This window comes from Rhineura floridana, chromosome 14 (assembly GCF_030035675.1).
Source record: "Rhineura floridana isolate rRhiFlo1 chromosome 14, rRhiFlo1.hap2, whole genome shotgun sequence".
Taxonomy (NCBI): domain Eukaryota; kingdom Metazoa; phylum Chordata; class Lepidosauria; order Squamata; family Rhineuridae; genus Rhineura; species Rhineura floridana.
Window position 1 is genome coordinate 7197773 of NC_084493.1, and position 16789 is coordinate 7214561.

General features: G+C 48.1%; 1 protein-coding gene across 4 annotated transcripts in view; it reads right to left on the reverse strand.

Annotated features, from left to right (window-relative positions):
- Positions 1–16590, reverse strand: part of LOC133369867 (protein FAM169B-like) — a 57289-nt gene extending 40699 nt beyond the window's left edge. For all 4 annotated transcript variants that reach the window (XM_061595587.1, XM_061595585.1, XM_061595586.1 and 1 more), the window contains exon 1: positions 16305–16590. In XM_061595587.1, coding sequence (XP_061451571.1) covers positions 16305–16500 — 196 coding nt within the window. In that variant the 5' untranslated portion in view covers positions 16501–16590. The remainder of the gene's footprint in view (positions 1–16304) is intronic.
- Positions 16591–16789: the final 199 nt, after the last annotated feature.

Consider the following 16789-nt stretch of genomic DNA (forward strand, 5'->3'; position numbering starts at 1 on the left):
TCCTTCTATAATATTTTGAACTGTAAAAGCAGGACTCATAGATATTCTGTTTTTGTAAGCCCAATGTGTATTCATGTCAAAACAACTCTTGCTGTTGCCTCACAGAGGGATGAGAGCGAAGGAAAAAATTCCAGCAGTTGCAAAAGAAAAAAGTTACAATCTGCCAATTTTCCTTTTCTTCTCAGATACTGTTTTCTACAAATGCCTGGGTTATGGAGTGCCTCTTTCAACAGCTCAGTAACTGGAGATTCCAAAATTCCAAGGAGAACTTTGTAGCCAATTTAAATTGCTGGATTACATTTAAAACAGCTATTCATCCACAGCTACGTGTTAACAGAATACTGAGCCAGAAAAGCTGCAATAAACCACTCTGGATTTATTTAAACAGAACAAACTTATATGACGGTCATCAGCAAAGGGGGAAGACAACCGTCGTAAAGTAAGAGGGGTTCTCTGCAACTGCAGAAAAGATACCATTAACCAACCGGAGAGTATATTTAGAACAAGAGGCCTCTTGCATTTGAGAGATTCCAGACATTCTAGCCGTTGCATTTCTGCAGAGCTGAAAGGGACTGCCATCTTAAATAACCCAAGCTGGTAAACAAGGTCATGACATCACACAGGCTGATTCTACAGCAACAGTGTCAACAAAGGTCTTAAACCACTAGGTTGCAGCTTCAAGCCTTTTACATGTGGTAATTAGCTTCATTCACACAGAGAGAAAACTACTTCTGTTAAACCTAAAGGAAATTACATACATAGTTGATGTCACTCTATAGGATTTTTTGTTAATCTTGTAAAGACAATTTTATTTATTTTTATTTATTTATTGTTAAATAAATAAATAAATAAATATCCCGCCCTTCCTCCTAGCAGGAGCCCGGGGTTAGGGTTAGGGCTACTTAGGGTTAGAATTTTAGAAAGGAAGAGAATGACCTCCCTGCTTAAGATACAAAAATGTGACTTCTCTTCAATTAAAATCTACACAGAGATACCTAAAAGCAGTCAACCAATTTCCTTTCTCGGATAATTTTTTTAAAGTGGTTTCATTGATTTTAATCATAGCAAACTTATTTCATAACTATTTAATTCACTAGAAGTTGTCAGGGAAAGGCAGAAGGAGGACCTATAAATATTGCTTTAGGTTAGGGTTAGGGCTACTTAGGGTTAGGGCTAGGGCTACTTAGGGCTATGGTTAGGACTATGGTTAGGGTCAGGGCTAGCTAGGGCTAGGGCTAGGGCTAGAGTGATAGAAAATTTTAGGGTGATAGAAATTTTTATTAAAAGAAAGGCCATCCTACACAAACAATAGAGATCACCTGTTAAACATCATCACAGGGCCCAGTACAAGATAACCATACCAGAAGCAATGCAAGAGACAATACAAGGAACAAGGAACAAAACCAATACAGTAGGGCCCCGCTTTACAGCGCTTCACTTTACAGCGATTTGCTAATACAGCGGTCTCAATTAGACGCAATTAGACTAAAGCCCCACTCATATGGCGCTTGTTCCGCTCTTACGGCGGTTTTCAGGCATCGAGCGCCATTCTATTCAACGGGTTCCGCTTTACAGCAGTTTTCGCTTTACAGCGGGGGTCCGGAACGTAACCCACCGTATGGGTGGGGCCCTACTGTACACAATACACATAGGCAATCCAATCCAATCCAATGCAATACATCCCACTACAATAGCTGTACACCAGAGCACAGAGGCATAGCGAAGTCCAGCAACAGGTGCAGCAATGGACGCGATCCTCGATGCAGGTGTGATGAAGCAGCAGCTCAGGTGATGGGCGGTGGGACGTCTGCCATCCAGGGCCACAGGCGGGCCGAGTGCCCCGCAGGCATCCGCACCCGTTCATAGTCGGCCAGAGTCCGCAGGCAGGAAAGGACGAACCTGATGGTGCCCACCACCACGTTCTCCTTGCGCATCCTCCACTCCCACGCACATGCGCTCCAGAGGGCGTGCAACACCATCAGATTTATATTATTTATTTATTTATTTATTTGCCAATTTGTAACCCGCTTTCGTTCACAGAATTCAAAGCGGCGAACAACAGTATAGTCTCATACAATGTAAATAAACTCATAAAATCAGTTAACATATCCATTAAAAATCAATTAAAATGAACATTAAATGAAATAGTGCCATTTACATATTAAAAGCCTGGCGAAATAAAAACGTTTTAACATGTCGACAAAAATCTAAGAGGGAGTTAGAAAGCCGTATCTCAAGTGGAAGGGCATTCCACATACTAGGGGCTATAACTGAAAAGGCTCTATTCCTAGTGCTCGCTTGACAGATGGTAAAAGCTGAAGGAATAGTTAAAGTGCATTCAGCAATGGATCTCAGTGGGCGGTGGGATGTATATTTACAAATGTGATTGGATAAGTAAAGTGGCGCCAAATTATGTAGAGCTTTAAAAGTTAGAACTAACAATTTAAATTGGTTACGAAATATAATAGGAAGCCAGTGCAGATGGTATAAAAGTGGTGTGGTGTGCACTCGAGGGCCAGCTCCTGTAAGCATCCGCGCCGCCGCTCTCTGCACCAGCCTAAGCGGCCGGAGGGTTTTGATAGGAAGACCGACATAGAGGGAATTACAATAATCCAGTCGTGATGTTACAAGGGCTTGTGTTACTTTCCGTAAATCAGATAATCCCAAGAAAGGACGAAGTTGCCTGACTAATTTTAGTTGTGCAAAAGCGCTTCGTGAGACTGCTGCGACCTGAGATTCCAAGGTTAGGGCTGAGTCCAAAATAATGCCTAGGCTACGGACTTGTGTCTTCAGAGGAAGTAAGATCCCATCTAATATGGGAAGATTTTTATTTTCTTCAATAGAGTCTCGTCCAATTAGGAGAACCTCTGTTTTATCTGGGTTGAGTTTTAATTTATTTCTATTCATCCAATTCTGTACTGCTGCCAAGCATTGGTTCAGAGGATGAACAGCCTCTTTGGCGTCTGGTGGAAATGAACAATAGAGTTGTGTATCATCTGCGTATTGATGGTAAGAAATTCCAAATTTACGAATAATACGACCTAAAGGTTTTACATATATATTGAACAGCATTGGAGAAAGAACAGAGCCCTGGGGAACACCATATCGCAATGGCCAGGGCTCTGAGAGAAATGAGGTTGATGAGCCAGATGGCAGACCTCGGGACCTGCCAGCACCCCGCCCCCTGCACCCTTTCTCCAGCCCACGTAGCTCCAGCTGCTCCTGCCCCATGACCACGTCCTGCCATCGTTGCAGGGCCAGCTCTGGCCACCGGAGCTCTCTGGTCAGCCCCTGCCAGCCCCGGTGTGAGGCGGGGCAGTCGCTGACAAAGTGTACCAGGTCTCCCGCTGCCCCTGGGCCCCCGATGCCAGGCACTCCCTCTTACACAGTACCCTCCTGCACAGCTGCTCCCCCTCTCGCACCAGCACCCACGTTGACAACCTGGTGGAAGAACTGCCAGCAGGTGTCCCAGAGACCTAGCGAGATGTGCCGGTCCCAAAAATATTCAATCGGGTACCAGCTCTCCTGCAGGTACTCCAAGAGCCCCCCCACCTGGCAGCTCTGCTCGCCACCTCTGGGAGGAGGAAGCTGCCCTCTAGCATGCGCTTGTACAGGTCCCAGCGCAGAAGTTTGCCTGCCAGCGAGCTCCCCCTCACCCAGTCTGCTTGTACGCCCAACCTCTTCACCTCCATGAAGATGGGTGCCAGGCAAGCGGGCGCCACACCCTCCATGCCGGGGCGACCTGGTAGTGCTGATCACCCTGCTCCCTCCAGCAGCTTGCTGAGGCTGATCCCCTCCAGCTGCGGCCAAAGGCCGCCACCTACACCACCAGCAGCTCCCGCACCTCGTCCTCCACCTCTCCCCCGTGGCTCTCCTCCCAGTCCCTCCACGGGCCAAAGTTCTGGGCCATGAACTTGGCCAGGCACGCCGGTCTCAAGGCCAGCGGCTGCAGGCCCCTCTGGTCCCGTGGGCAACAGGCCACAGCCCAACTCTGGGGGAAGTGGATCATGCCCCAGAGAAACTTGAGGACCAGGCAGTCCACCCGCCTCAGGAGCACCTCCGACGGGGGGGTAGACCCTCACCAGCACCGTGGCCACAGGGAAGAGGTAGGTGCGGAGGTAGGCCACCTTCTGGAATGTCCTCAGCTGCCACCATTTCCACAGCCGCCATCCACCACTCCCAGTTCCCCTCATCACTCCCTCCACCTGCCAGGGAGAAGGTGATGCCCAAGATGTTCACCCCCTAAACTGCCCCCCCAGCGCCTCAGCTGCAGGGCCACCTACCGACGCCACTGCTTGCCCTGCCGCCGGCAGCTCCCCCATCGTGGCCATGAGGGGCCAGGTGGTCAGGCGTGCCTGCTCCCTGCCGCTCTCCCAGCCGACCACATACCCCTTCAGGAGGTTGACCCTAGCCCCCGAGCCCTGCCCGTACCGCTGGATGCTATTGAGGACCCGGGCCACCTTCGCCCAGTCCCGGATGAGGACGGTGACATCGTCTACATTAGCCACCAGCCTCACCCAGACCGCCCACAGCTCCCACAGCCACCCCACCCGCACGCCAGCCCCCTGTAGCAGCCTGGGCACCGGCAGCACCAACTGGAAGCCCACCGGCCCCTCCGCCTTGACTAGTGCCAGAGCGAGCGCCAGCACATACAACAGGGTGCTGAGTGGACAGCCCTGCCGCACCCCCCACCACACCAGGAGCACCCTGACCCACCAGCCGTTCAGCTGCAGGAAGACGGCCACCTCCCAGTACAGCCAGCGCAGGTGGCGCACAAACCCCCCTGGCATGCCCTTCCAGAGCAACATGCACCACAAGTACTTGTGGTGCACGTTGTCAAAGGCCTTCTTCTGGTCCAGCTTGATGAGGATGAGGCCGACCTTCCCCCTAACACTAATCCCCCATCAACCCGCTGCCCCCCCTCCCCGCCCAGGGGCCACCCTCGCAAACGCAGAAAAATATAGGTAGAAAAATTGAAACCCCACAATCAGTAGTATTGAAGCATATTCTCTAGGGCATGACGAGAACTTATTTGGGGCATTGGCAAGACCTGATGGGCCTTACAACCCCTCAGCTTGAGCACATCCCTTCAGTTGCACATTACAGACAAAGATCAGTAGTTCTGGGCAAGCTGTCTTCCAGAATCAACCCTCAGGCCACTCTGGCTAAAAGCCACCACATTGCCATTTATTATATTTCCAGCATTCATTAACAGTGAGGAACAATCCATTTGAGGGGAAGTCTTCTCAAATTGCAAGGTATTTTGTGAAATGGATAGGGCATGCACAGGAGTTCATAACAATGTCTACCAAGCTCACTTTGCTTGGGATCCAAGACAGAGCGGAATGGCAAATGTTGACAGGCTTGCTTAATCACTGCATCATGTAAATCCCCACTACAAAGCCACAGTTCTGGTCAACTGTAGAACAGTTATTTACTGCCTTGAACTAAAATTATGGTCGTTCAAACCCACAAGTCCAGATCACCTCATGACTGATTCAGTATGGGCTGAAGCAAGCAGGAAATACTATTATTCCATGGCCAAAAGAATTTACCCTCCCTAGTACAACAGGAAACACATGCTGCATTGCTTTTATGTAAAATCCAGCAAGTAAACTAAAAAGGCCATCAAACTGCCATGTATGTATTTTAGGCAATTCTTCCTTCCTCTGTCTCCAACCTTTCCAGCCAAGCCAAATTTCTTTCAAGAACTAGCCATAGGCTATTGCACAAACTAAAGTTTAAAACTGTCTTAAATTGTAGAAACTGTCAACTATTCAACTTACAGCGTCTTTAGGAAACCTTTGAAAATTCCCTTGGCCGCTAGTGGCTGATGTGGGAGACTAGGAAGCCAGTTCCCCACTTGTGACTCACATGACATTTTCAAGGATCTCTTTGTAATAAGAATCCCATTTTACTTGTGTTGTCATTGAGAGATGAGGTTCCAGCCACTCAAAACTCCCTCCTGACCTCCATAGCCTTCCGTTACTAGATCAACCTACAGCTGACATTAGTGTGGTTAAAGTGATGAATAATCAAATTATTTCCACACTGGGTACATCAATGAGGTAATTACCATCTTTGACATACTGATCATGCATGTCCCCCAGTAAAGCCCTTATTTGTGCAATCAAGCATGTTTAGGAAGGCTGAAGTAATTAACAAGTGGGTTTGCAGAAGTACAAAACATCTTTTAAAAAAATTTTCTGAAGAGGGACCTCCCCCCTCCCCCAAAGATCCCAGTGAAGACTGTGCTCAGTGATCACAGAATGTTGGGGGCAGGAGAGAGAGAAATGGAAAATTGAGTGGGAGGGGGAACGGAATGGAATATGATGGAAGAGGGCAAGGCTGACAGGCTGGAAGAGTGAACAGAAACACCTTGTAGACTACAAAATTTTGTATAAGATTGAACATGTTATACCAATGGCACCATATGTTTAAAGCACATGGCTTCCCCAAAATAATCATGAAAACTGTAGTTTACCCCTCACAGACCTACAATTCCCAGCACCCTTAACAGTTCCTAGGATTCTTTGGGGACAGTCATATCCTTTAAATGTATGGTCTGTGTGCAGCCACATACTACAAGGCATTATCAAAGTGACTCTTCTAACAAAGAACCATGGATAGGAGGCATTCTGAAATTTTTAGCAAACTATAGGTCCATGAGATTTTGTTTGTTTGTTTATTTGATACTTTGTTGTTAGCAAATATAGCATTTCATGCAAATTGTCTGCAGAAATAATGGTAAGTTAAAAAAGAAGCCACAGACAGAGGTTTCTTGGGGCTTAAAGTTAACCTGGAATTCACCCAGCATTGTAGATTTTCCTAGAATTCCAGTGGTTTACAATCCCTTAACTTCCCATTTGTTTTTTTAAAAAGATGTTTTGTTTCAATATATTTTAAAGTCTGTTTTTAATATGTTTTAGAGTGTTCTTAGTTTTTGTTTGCTGCCCTGGGCTCCTACTGGGAGGAAGGGCAGGATATAAATTTAATTAATCATCATCATCATCAACAGGTTTGGCCTTGAATGTGCAACCGATCTCTTGCGCTGTTTATCTTACTTCTCTTCGTTACTCTTCAGAAGAGTTCTTGGCCTGATCTAGCAGCACAGATCTTGCAAAGTACGTGTATCATAATTTTATATGTCAATTAACTTGCAACATGGTTTACATTTTTCATTGCATTCATTCAAGCAAAATGATATTCCTTATTACTAGTGTATTGTTTAAATGTGAGTTGTCAGTTTATATGTATTCTACTGTATTTTGGGAACTGCCTCAGGAGAGTTTTGCCCTAAAAGACAAGATACAAATAAATAAATATATAAAACTTGATTTTATTTATTAATTAGAGGGAAACTGAGGCTGAACAAAAGGTGATTTGAGCAAGGCTGTTTCATGAGACTGTGGCTGAACTCAGGTCTAATGCCACCTTGAATATCATTTGGCAAAAGCTGCCACACAAATAAAGGAAGGAAGGAAGGAAGGAAGAAAGGAACTACAAGCAATGCTAACATGCAGACCAAACTTTTTATTATGGCTTAGTTTGATGCATACTTTAATTCTGAGGCTCTTTAAAATCTATTTTCTTGCAATCAGCCAAAGACAAGGAAATCAACTGTAAGGGGTAAAACCAAGAGAGAGAAGGTTTCAGTTGTAGAGGTTTGAAATACCCCCAGGTATGACAATGTAGGAAACGCGGGGGAGGGGGGGAGAGAGAAGAGAATGAAAAAATGTAGTACCAGTATGGATGAAAATAAAACAAGGAAAATTAATGACTTGATTTCGGAGCAGAACATTGATCGTAACAATGCCATACCTTTAAGCATTCTGACTGACAGTCAGGCTTGGAAAACAACATTAAATCTGAAATCAGAGCCTATTAAACATAATGTTTCTAAACAGCATCTGCTATGTACTAATAAGCATTACTTAAAGGACACAGACCTTTAATTGCTACCAAACGTGCACTTATTCAAAAATGCCACAAGACGATCTTTACCAAAAACGTCACATGAACCCACAGGAATTCCAACAATACAAAATGTTTTTAGTTTAATTTGGCTTGTAGTCGCAAAGCCCAACGAAAGTATGGAAGCGATTTCTGCAAATTCTATGACAACTGTGAAGCTTCACAGGAATGAATTGCAAATAAGAATTACATCAGAGCTATTTGCCATCTGTTGTCGGGAATACTGCCTTGCTAAGACTGGTCACCAGACTAGCTTTGTAAGTTAAAAACGCAACATTTTAAATGTGTAACTAAGCAGAAGGCTCTGTGTGTGCCCTAAAACCTGGAAGCTGTTTGGCAAACTCATCACAAAAGGTGATATGGAATTTTCACAAGCAACACTTTTTGATTAAGAATACAGAATGTTGCTCATGTACTGCAATAGCCCAAGGGCAACATAGACCTTGTCCATGTAGTTTCTTCATTTAGATTTTACAGAAGTGAGGTGATGGGAATCCAAAGATAAAACCCCAGAAGACTCACCTCAATTACACGTGCATTGCGTCTGAAACTGTATGTTGTGTACTTTGCAGCTTGCAGGCCACTGAAAATGCATAGGATTAATTTCAAACCAGCACTGCAGCTTCAGAATTCACCAGCTACGAGGCAGATGGGGGGGAGGGTCAAACTGAATCCCATGGGATATCGAGAGAGGCAAAGGGATCTTCTATGGATGCAAAGGATCACTTCTTTTTTTCACATTTTCCTTACACACAATAATAAGATGACAAATCTACCCATATGACCTGTGGGTCACATGACCCAAGGAGAGATAAGAATTTAAGAAATATGACACAGCAGAAGAGAAGGCAAATGTGCATAGACTCTGCAAGGGTAACCAACATGGCGCCCTCCAGCTGTCATAGCTATTTGCTGTCATACCTATTTGCAACCCACCCACCATCCCAAAGGTCCCAGAGCTGAGAACGCATGTATTTTAAAACAGCGCTAACAATATTTCTGCTAAAACCACAGTACATTAATCACAATATAGTCTCAGTAAAAGTTACATGGCAATGGGAACCAGTTAAAAACACATTCACAGTTATTACTCTTCACCAGTCTTTACCAACCAGGCATCCTCTAGAATCTAGATGTTTACATCTGGAGGGCACCAGGATGGCAAAGGCTGTACACCCAACCCAAAGGCCTGGACAAAAAGGTGTACCTTTCTCTGTAGAATGAATGCATGTCACAAACTATACTATGGTAGGCTCTGTATGTGTGAGCACATGTTCTTGAATAGGCAGGATCCATGATGGTGTAGTGGTTAGAGTGTCAGACTAGGACTGGGAGACCAGGTATCAAATCCCCATTCAACCATAAAGCCCATTGGATGGCCTTGGACCAGTGACCATCTCTCAAACTTACCTACCTCACAGGGTTGTTGTGAGGATAATACGGTGAGTGGTGGAAGCATGTATGCCATCATGAGCTCCTTGGAGTAAACGTAGGATATTCTGCTCCACCACCACCACCTCTACATCCCATTCAGGCAAATGTCTCTGCCCTATGTTAGACTGGTACATGCATGAGGTGGTGGAGACTGGATTTTCTACTTTAGGCTTCAAAATGCCTGAATATGGGGGCAACAAAACCCAGAAGGTGGCAGTGGTATTTACACTACACCTAAAAGACTGTCTTATCTCTTATAAACCAAGTCGGTTACTGCGCTCTGCAGTTGAGGGCCTTCTGCAGATACCATCTCATCAGGAAGTCCGTTCCGCACAACATAGGAAGCGGACCTTTAGTGTAGTGGCACCAACCCTTTGGAATTCCCTCCCCTTAAATATTAGACAGGCACCGTCTCTGTTGTCTTTTCGGCTTCCTCTATCAACAAGCCTTTTAAGTAGAGCTCTTATCCCAGTCTGCGTCTGTGCTGGAATTGTTTTTAAGATGTTTTTAAAGCTGTTTTGTAACAGATATTTTGTAAAATATTTTTTTTTAAAAAAATAGATTTTTTAAAACATTTTTAGTGTTTTATCACTTATTTGCTGCCCCGAGCTCCTTTTGGGAAGAAGGGCAGCATATAACTTATTGAATAATAATATATTGTGGATGGCAGAACTAACCCTGAAGGAAGAGGGGCAAAATCTGCATGTGTATTGGAACTGGTTTTTTGTTTTTGATGTTTCAAAGATGCTTTGGTTGTTTTACCACTTATTGTTTGCCACCCTGGGCTGCGTTTTGGAGGAATAAATGTATTTATATCGTACTATCAACAACATGTTTTTGTGTTGGAATTCTGTTGTGCTCCCCCATATGAAGGGAATGGAAGCTACAGCTCTGTTAAAAGCATTTGCATTTCCTGCATCAAAACGTCTGGGAGATAAACCCGGATCACTCCCAGATAGCCTGTTTATTGAGCATTCAGCCTGATTTGTTTGCACAAACTTTGCAGGTTACACAGCATTTATTGAGCATTTGGTCTGATTTGTTTGCGGGTAGGTTATACCCAGTCACGCCAAGCAACTGCTACCCTTCACTTTCCAGTATATTTTCCCTACCACCTTCCTTACCCCAAAAAGTCGGGGGGGGGGAGCGGGTTTGTGGCACAAGAGTGCTAAAGGCACTTTAACTGCACTGGTAGGCGACTGAATCCTTTGAATGCAAAACAGCAACAGTCTGGAACCAGCCCTGACTGAGGCGGATGCTTAGCAGGGAGCTCCGCGCTTCAACTTAAAAACATCTTTAAAAAAACTTCAATGCCATCAATACCATCATTATCATCTGCCGGTTTGTCTGCCTGTCACTACAGGCTGAATATTGCTGCGTACCTGGGGCCGTTGTCGCCGCCGTTACCCGCTGCTGTCATCCTTGCGGGCTGTGCTGCCTGGGGCTTTGCTGCTGCTTGTGTGCGGACGTCGTTGCTGGGTTGTGCCACTGCCGCCGCCTGCCCGCTGCCGCCGCTTGCCCACCTGCCACTGTCGTGGTTGTGTTGCTGCCTGGGCGTTGCGGCTCTGTTTCATCGCCGCCGCTGCGGGCCGTGCCATGCTGCCAGGGTGCCGTTGTTGCGGCGGTCGGGCCGCTCTTCGGAGTGCCGTCGCAGAGGCTGGGCCGTTGCTTTTCGTCGCGGCCTGTGCTGCTGTTACCGGCGCTTGCCCGCCCGTGTGCCGCTGCGGGCTGTGTCGCTGCCCGGGGCGCCGTCACTGCGGCTGGTGCTGTCGCCGCCGTTGTTGCGGGCCCGCCCGTGTGCGGGCGTTGTGACCACCACCTCTGCCGCTGCGGGCTGTGCTCTCGCCCGGGTCGTCATCGTTGCGGCTTGTGCTGCCGCCGCCGTCGTCGCCCCCGCGGGCCGTGTCGCCGCTGGAACATCATCGTAGCGGCCGGGCCCATTGCTTTTCCACTGCTGCCGGGGCCTTCGTGCCGCTGTTGCTCGGACATTCTTTCGGCTGCTTCTGCCTGCTCCTTGTTGTTGTTTCATCGCTGGATCGTCGCTGCTGGGCTCCGTTGCTTCTGCCTGCTCCCATGTCTTTGTTTCATCGTGGCTTTCTGCCTGCTTGCTGCCACTCCATTCAAGTTCGCTGCTTGGGGCGTGTTTTACCCTTTTGGCTTGCTTACTCGTTTGTTTGTTTATTGGGTCGTGGGCAGATATTTTACAACTTTATTTGCAGATATTATTTATGGACGAAGTTTGATGCGGAGGAGTATTCTTAATACCGGCTGCTAGTGTTGATGTTTGGGTGTATTTTAACTTGTTAGTTAGTTTGTTTGTTTGTGCGTGTGAATGAGATTGTGTGGATGTGTTTGTGTGCGTTTATGTGTATTTTATGTGTTGTTGTGTGAATGTGCCTGTTGTGTTTTAGTATTTTTAAATATGTGCCTGGGAGAGCATATTTTGCATTTAACGGGGAGGCTTTCGGGGGCCCCAATTAGCGTAGTGACGGGTTATGGGAGGTATGGCGCTAGGAGGAGAACGTGCCAGGTAAGGGGAACTCGCCCCAGACAAGTTGTGTCTGTGCCTTGTTCCGGTTCTCCTCAAGGCCACAGAACTGCTGGTTGTTCTATCAGCCAGCCCTTAGATCTCCAGGTGCTGCTTTTGAATGCCAGGTCGGTATATAATAAAACCTCCCTTGTCCACGACTTAATTGTGGATGAGGGTGCCGACCTGGCATGTCTAACCGAGACCTGGGTGGGTGAGCAGGGAGGAGTTGCTCTCTCTCAGCTTTGTCCACCTGGGTATACGGTGCAGCACTATGGTAGACCTGAGGGTCGGGGAGGCGGGGTCGCTGTGGTCTATAGGAGTACTTTCTCTCTCACGAGGCATCCTGTCCAGATGGCGACTGGTCTAGAGTGCCTCCACCTTGTGCTGGGTCAAGGAGACAGACTGGGAATCCTGTTGGTGTACCGCCCACCTTGCTGCCCAACAGCTTCCCTAGCTGTGCTGACAGAGATAGTCTCGGAGGTATTGCTGAGGTTCCCAAACTTGTGGTGTTGGGGGACATGAACATTCATGCCGAGACTGTTTTATCTGGGGCGGCTCAGGACTTCATGGCCTCCATGACAACCATGGGGCTGTCTCAATTTGTTACTGGCCCAACGCATGTATCGGGTCACACTCTTGATTTGATCTTCGCCACTGGTCATGGAAATGGTGATCTGGAGGTGGGGTGTTTTTCATCTACTCCATTGTCATGGACAGATCACCGCCTGCTGAGTTTTAGACTTACGACGACTCTTTCCCTCTGCAAGGGTGGGGGACCTATTAAGTTGGTCCGCTCTCGGAGGCTTATGGATCCTATTGGTTTTCAGACGGCTCTGGGAGTTTTTCCAGCTGATAGTACTGGCGCTCCTGTCGAGGCCTTGGTCGAACTGTGGAATACGGAGATGGCCCGGGCTATTGACACGATTGCTCCCGCGCGCCCTCTTTGATGCAGAGCTCATACAGCTCCGTGGTATACCCCGGAGCTGAGAGTGATGAAGCAAGAGAGAAGGAGGCTGGAGTGCAGATGGAGACGAACTCCAGACGGATGCAGTTATGCTTTGGTAAGTGCCTCTACTAAGTCGTATATAAAAGGGGTAAGGGCGGCGAAGAAGTTTCACTTCGCTGCCTCTATCAGGACATCTCTCTGCCGCCCTGCAGAGCTTTTTAGGGTTGTACGAGGACTCTTACATTCTGGTCCTCGAGATACTATTGAAACATCTGAAGCTCGCTGTAACGACATCGCAGGGCACTTCCAAAATAAAATCGCATGCATCCGTAGGGACCTAGACTCCGATGTTATGACAGACGAATCCATTGAAGTGTCCAGAACACGGTCTTGTCTTTCATTATTGGATGAGTTTCAGTTGGTGCAGCTTGAGGAAGTGGACAAGGTGCTTGGATTGGTGTGGGCGACCACGTCTGCTCTAGATCCTTGTCCATCTTGGCTAGTGAAGGCTAGCAGGACTACTACCACCGGCTGGGCCAAGGAAGTGATAAATGCCTCCTTGAGTGAGGGAGTAGTCCCTAGTAGCCTCAAGGAGGCAGTAGTAAGACCTCTCTTAAAGAAACCTTCCTTAGACCCAGATGACCTGAACAACTATAGACCGGTGGCGAATGTCCCCTTTTTGGGCAAGGTTCTGGAGCGGGTGGTTGCCGGTCAGCTCCAGGTGCTCTTGGATGAGACCGATTATCTGGATCCGTTTCAATCCGGTTTTAGGCCTGGTTTTGGCACTGAAACAGCCTTGGTCGCCCTGTATGATGACCTTTGTCGGGAGAGGGACAGAGGGAGTGTGACTCTGTTGATTCTCCTTGATCTCTCAGCGGCGTTTGATACCATCGACCATGGTATCCTTCTGGGGAGACTCGCGGAGTTGGGAGTTGGAGGCACTGCTTGGCAGTGGTTCCGCTCCTACTTGGCGGATCGTCACCAGAAGGTAGTACATGGGGAACATTGCTCAACTCCTTGGACTCTCCATTGTGGAGTCCCTCAGGGGTCGGTTTTGTCCCCCATGCTTTTTAACATCTACATGCAGCCTCTGGGTGCCATCATCAGGAGTTTTGGAGTGCGTTGCCACCAGTACGCTGATGACACGCAGCTCTATTTCTCCTTTTCATCTTCTACAGGTGAGTCTGTGGATGTGCTGAATCACTGCCTGACCGCGATAATGGACTGGATGAGAGCTAATAAACTGAGACTCAATCCAGACAAGACTGAGACACTGTTGGTGAATGCCTTCCCTGCCCAGATGGTGGATGCTTACCCTGTTCTAGATGGGGTTACACTCCCCTTGAAGGAACAGGTTCGTAGTCTTCGGGTTCTTTTCGATCCTTCCTTGTCTCTGGAGGCGCAAGTGGCCACGGTGGCAAGGAATGCATTCTACCACCTTCGGTTGGTAGCCCAGCTACGCCCCTATCTGGACAGGGATGACCTCGCCTCAGTTGTTCATGCTCTGGTAACTTCTAGGTTGGATTACTGTAATGCGCTCTACGTAGGGCTGCCCTTGAAGACAGTTCGGAAGCTTCAGCTAGTGCAAAACGCAGCAGCCAGACTGCTGACGAGGACCAGCCGGTCAGCACATATAACACCTGTTCTGGCCCGTTTGCACTGGCTACCTATTTGCTTCCGAGCCAGATTCAAGGTGCTGGTTTTGACCTATAAAGCCTTACACGGCGTGGGACCGCAGTATCTTGTGGAACGCCTCTCCCGCTATGAACCGACCCGGTCACTTCGCTCAGCGTCTAAGGCCCTCCTCCGGGTACCAACCCATCGGGAAGCCCGGAGGACAGTTACTCGATCTAGGGCCTTTTCTGTAGTGGCCCCCGAATTGTGGAATAGCCTCCCCGAAGAAATACGCCTGGCGCCGACGCTTCTATCTTTTCAGCGCCAGGTTAAGACCTGGCTATGCTCCCAGGCATTTTAAAGCGTTTAATGTTACAATTTTAAATCTCTTTGTTTCAGTTTATTTATTGTGATATTTTGTATTTCTGTACTTTTAATCTTTTGTACACCGCCCAGAGAGCTATTCGCTATGGGCGGTTTAAAAATGAAATAAAATAAATAAAAATAAATAAAAATAAATTATGGGTCCAAATTTTAAGGGGAACACCCAGAGCTTTGCAGAGAGCCTTTTGTACTCTGAGAACAAGGTTCCCACTAACGGATCAAATAGCAACCCACAAAAATACATTAGAAAGGACTAGTCACTAGAACCTGGAAGACCAGGGTTCAAATCCTGACTCAGCCAGGAAGCTCACTGCGTGGACTGGGGCTAGTCACAGCCTCTCAGCCTATCCTACCTCACAGGGTTGTGGTGAGGATAAAGGGGGAGAACCAGGTAGACCACCTTATTATTATTATTTATTACATTTATATACCACCTTTCGTGTGGCATAGTGGTTAGCGTGTTGGACTATGACCTGGGAGACCTGGGAGACCAGGGTTTGAATCCCCACACAGCCACAAAGCTCACTGGGTGATCTTGGCCCAGTCACTGCCGCTCAGCTTCAGAGGAAGGCAATGGCAAACCCCCTCTGAGTACCGCTTACCATGAAAGCCCTATTCGTGGGGTCACCATAAGTCAGAACTGACTTGAAGGCAGTTCATTTCATTTTCCTCCAAGGAGCTCAAAGTGGTATACATAGTTTCCCCCTCTCCATTTTATCCTCACAACAACCCTGTGAGGTAGGTTAGGCTGAGAGGCAGTGACTGGCCCAAGGTCACCCAGCGAGCTTCCTGGATGAGTCAGGATTTGAACCCTGGTCTCCCAGGTCCCAGTCCAACTCTTTAACCACTACACCACACTGGCTGGAAATGCTTCTTGCTGGAAATGTGCAAAGCAAATGTAGTAGTAGTAGTAGTAATAGCAATATGATGATGATACAGAGGAAGAAGCTGATACAGAAGAAGAAGGTGGTAATGGGGAAGAACTTGGCACACTAGCTCCTTGGACGGGGTTGATAACAGCCGCAGCAACCACAACGCTCTTGCGTGCACGGGCTGAAAAGCGGGAGAGACCCGAAAGGGAAGCGTGTTTCCAGCCTCACAAAATGCTGGCGACGGGAGAGAGGAGAGCCGGGGCTCCCAGCATTGGCAAGCCGAGGAGAAAGCGGACGCGGCGATTCCCGTGTCCAGTGCGAAACGCGGCCTTGACGTCTAAAGCAGGCAAGGGAGGCGAAAGAGGGGGAAGGCACTCTGCGCAGCCTCAGAGTAACTCTGCTCTTAGTGCTGCGCCATTTGCTCCGTAAATGACTGAAAAACACGCTCCCACCCCCACCCCCCAGTAGCTGAAATCCCTGACTGAAAAATGGCGCCCTCCGAGAAGCGAGTCCCAGGCGCGTCAAGGCAGGAGGTGGTGCTTCCTCTTACCCGCACGGACTGAGGCGGCGCTTCCCGCTCCCTTGCGAGGGGCCGCCGCCATCATCCCTTCCTCTAGGGTGGCTTCAAAGCCTCCCGGCTGCTCCGCCGCCGCCGCCCCTCGGAGCCGCCCATCTCCGGCCTGCCTCCTGGCGCTGACCGTTACACCCCCAGCCCCGTTGCCAGGCCTCTCGAAAGCGCAAGGCATGTGTGGAGCGTGGAGGCCGCTGCACGACGGTTTTGCCTGAAAAATAGCCTCCGGTGAGGCGAGGCGAGGCCCGGGCCTTGGCGTGGCGGGGAAGGTGGCTCTCTCTTACACACACACACGGGGTTTTTATTTGTTAATTTTTTTTTAACATTGTTTAATTGTTGTAAACCGCCCAGAGAGCTTCGGCTAATGGGGCGGTATACAAATGTAATAAATAACAACAACATGCACACACACTAATAAAAGAACCACGGGCCAGTGGCTTTTGCCTCGTTTGTTTATTTTTGAG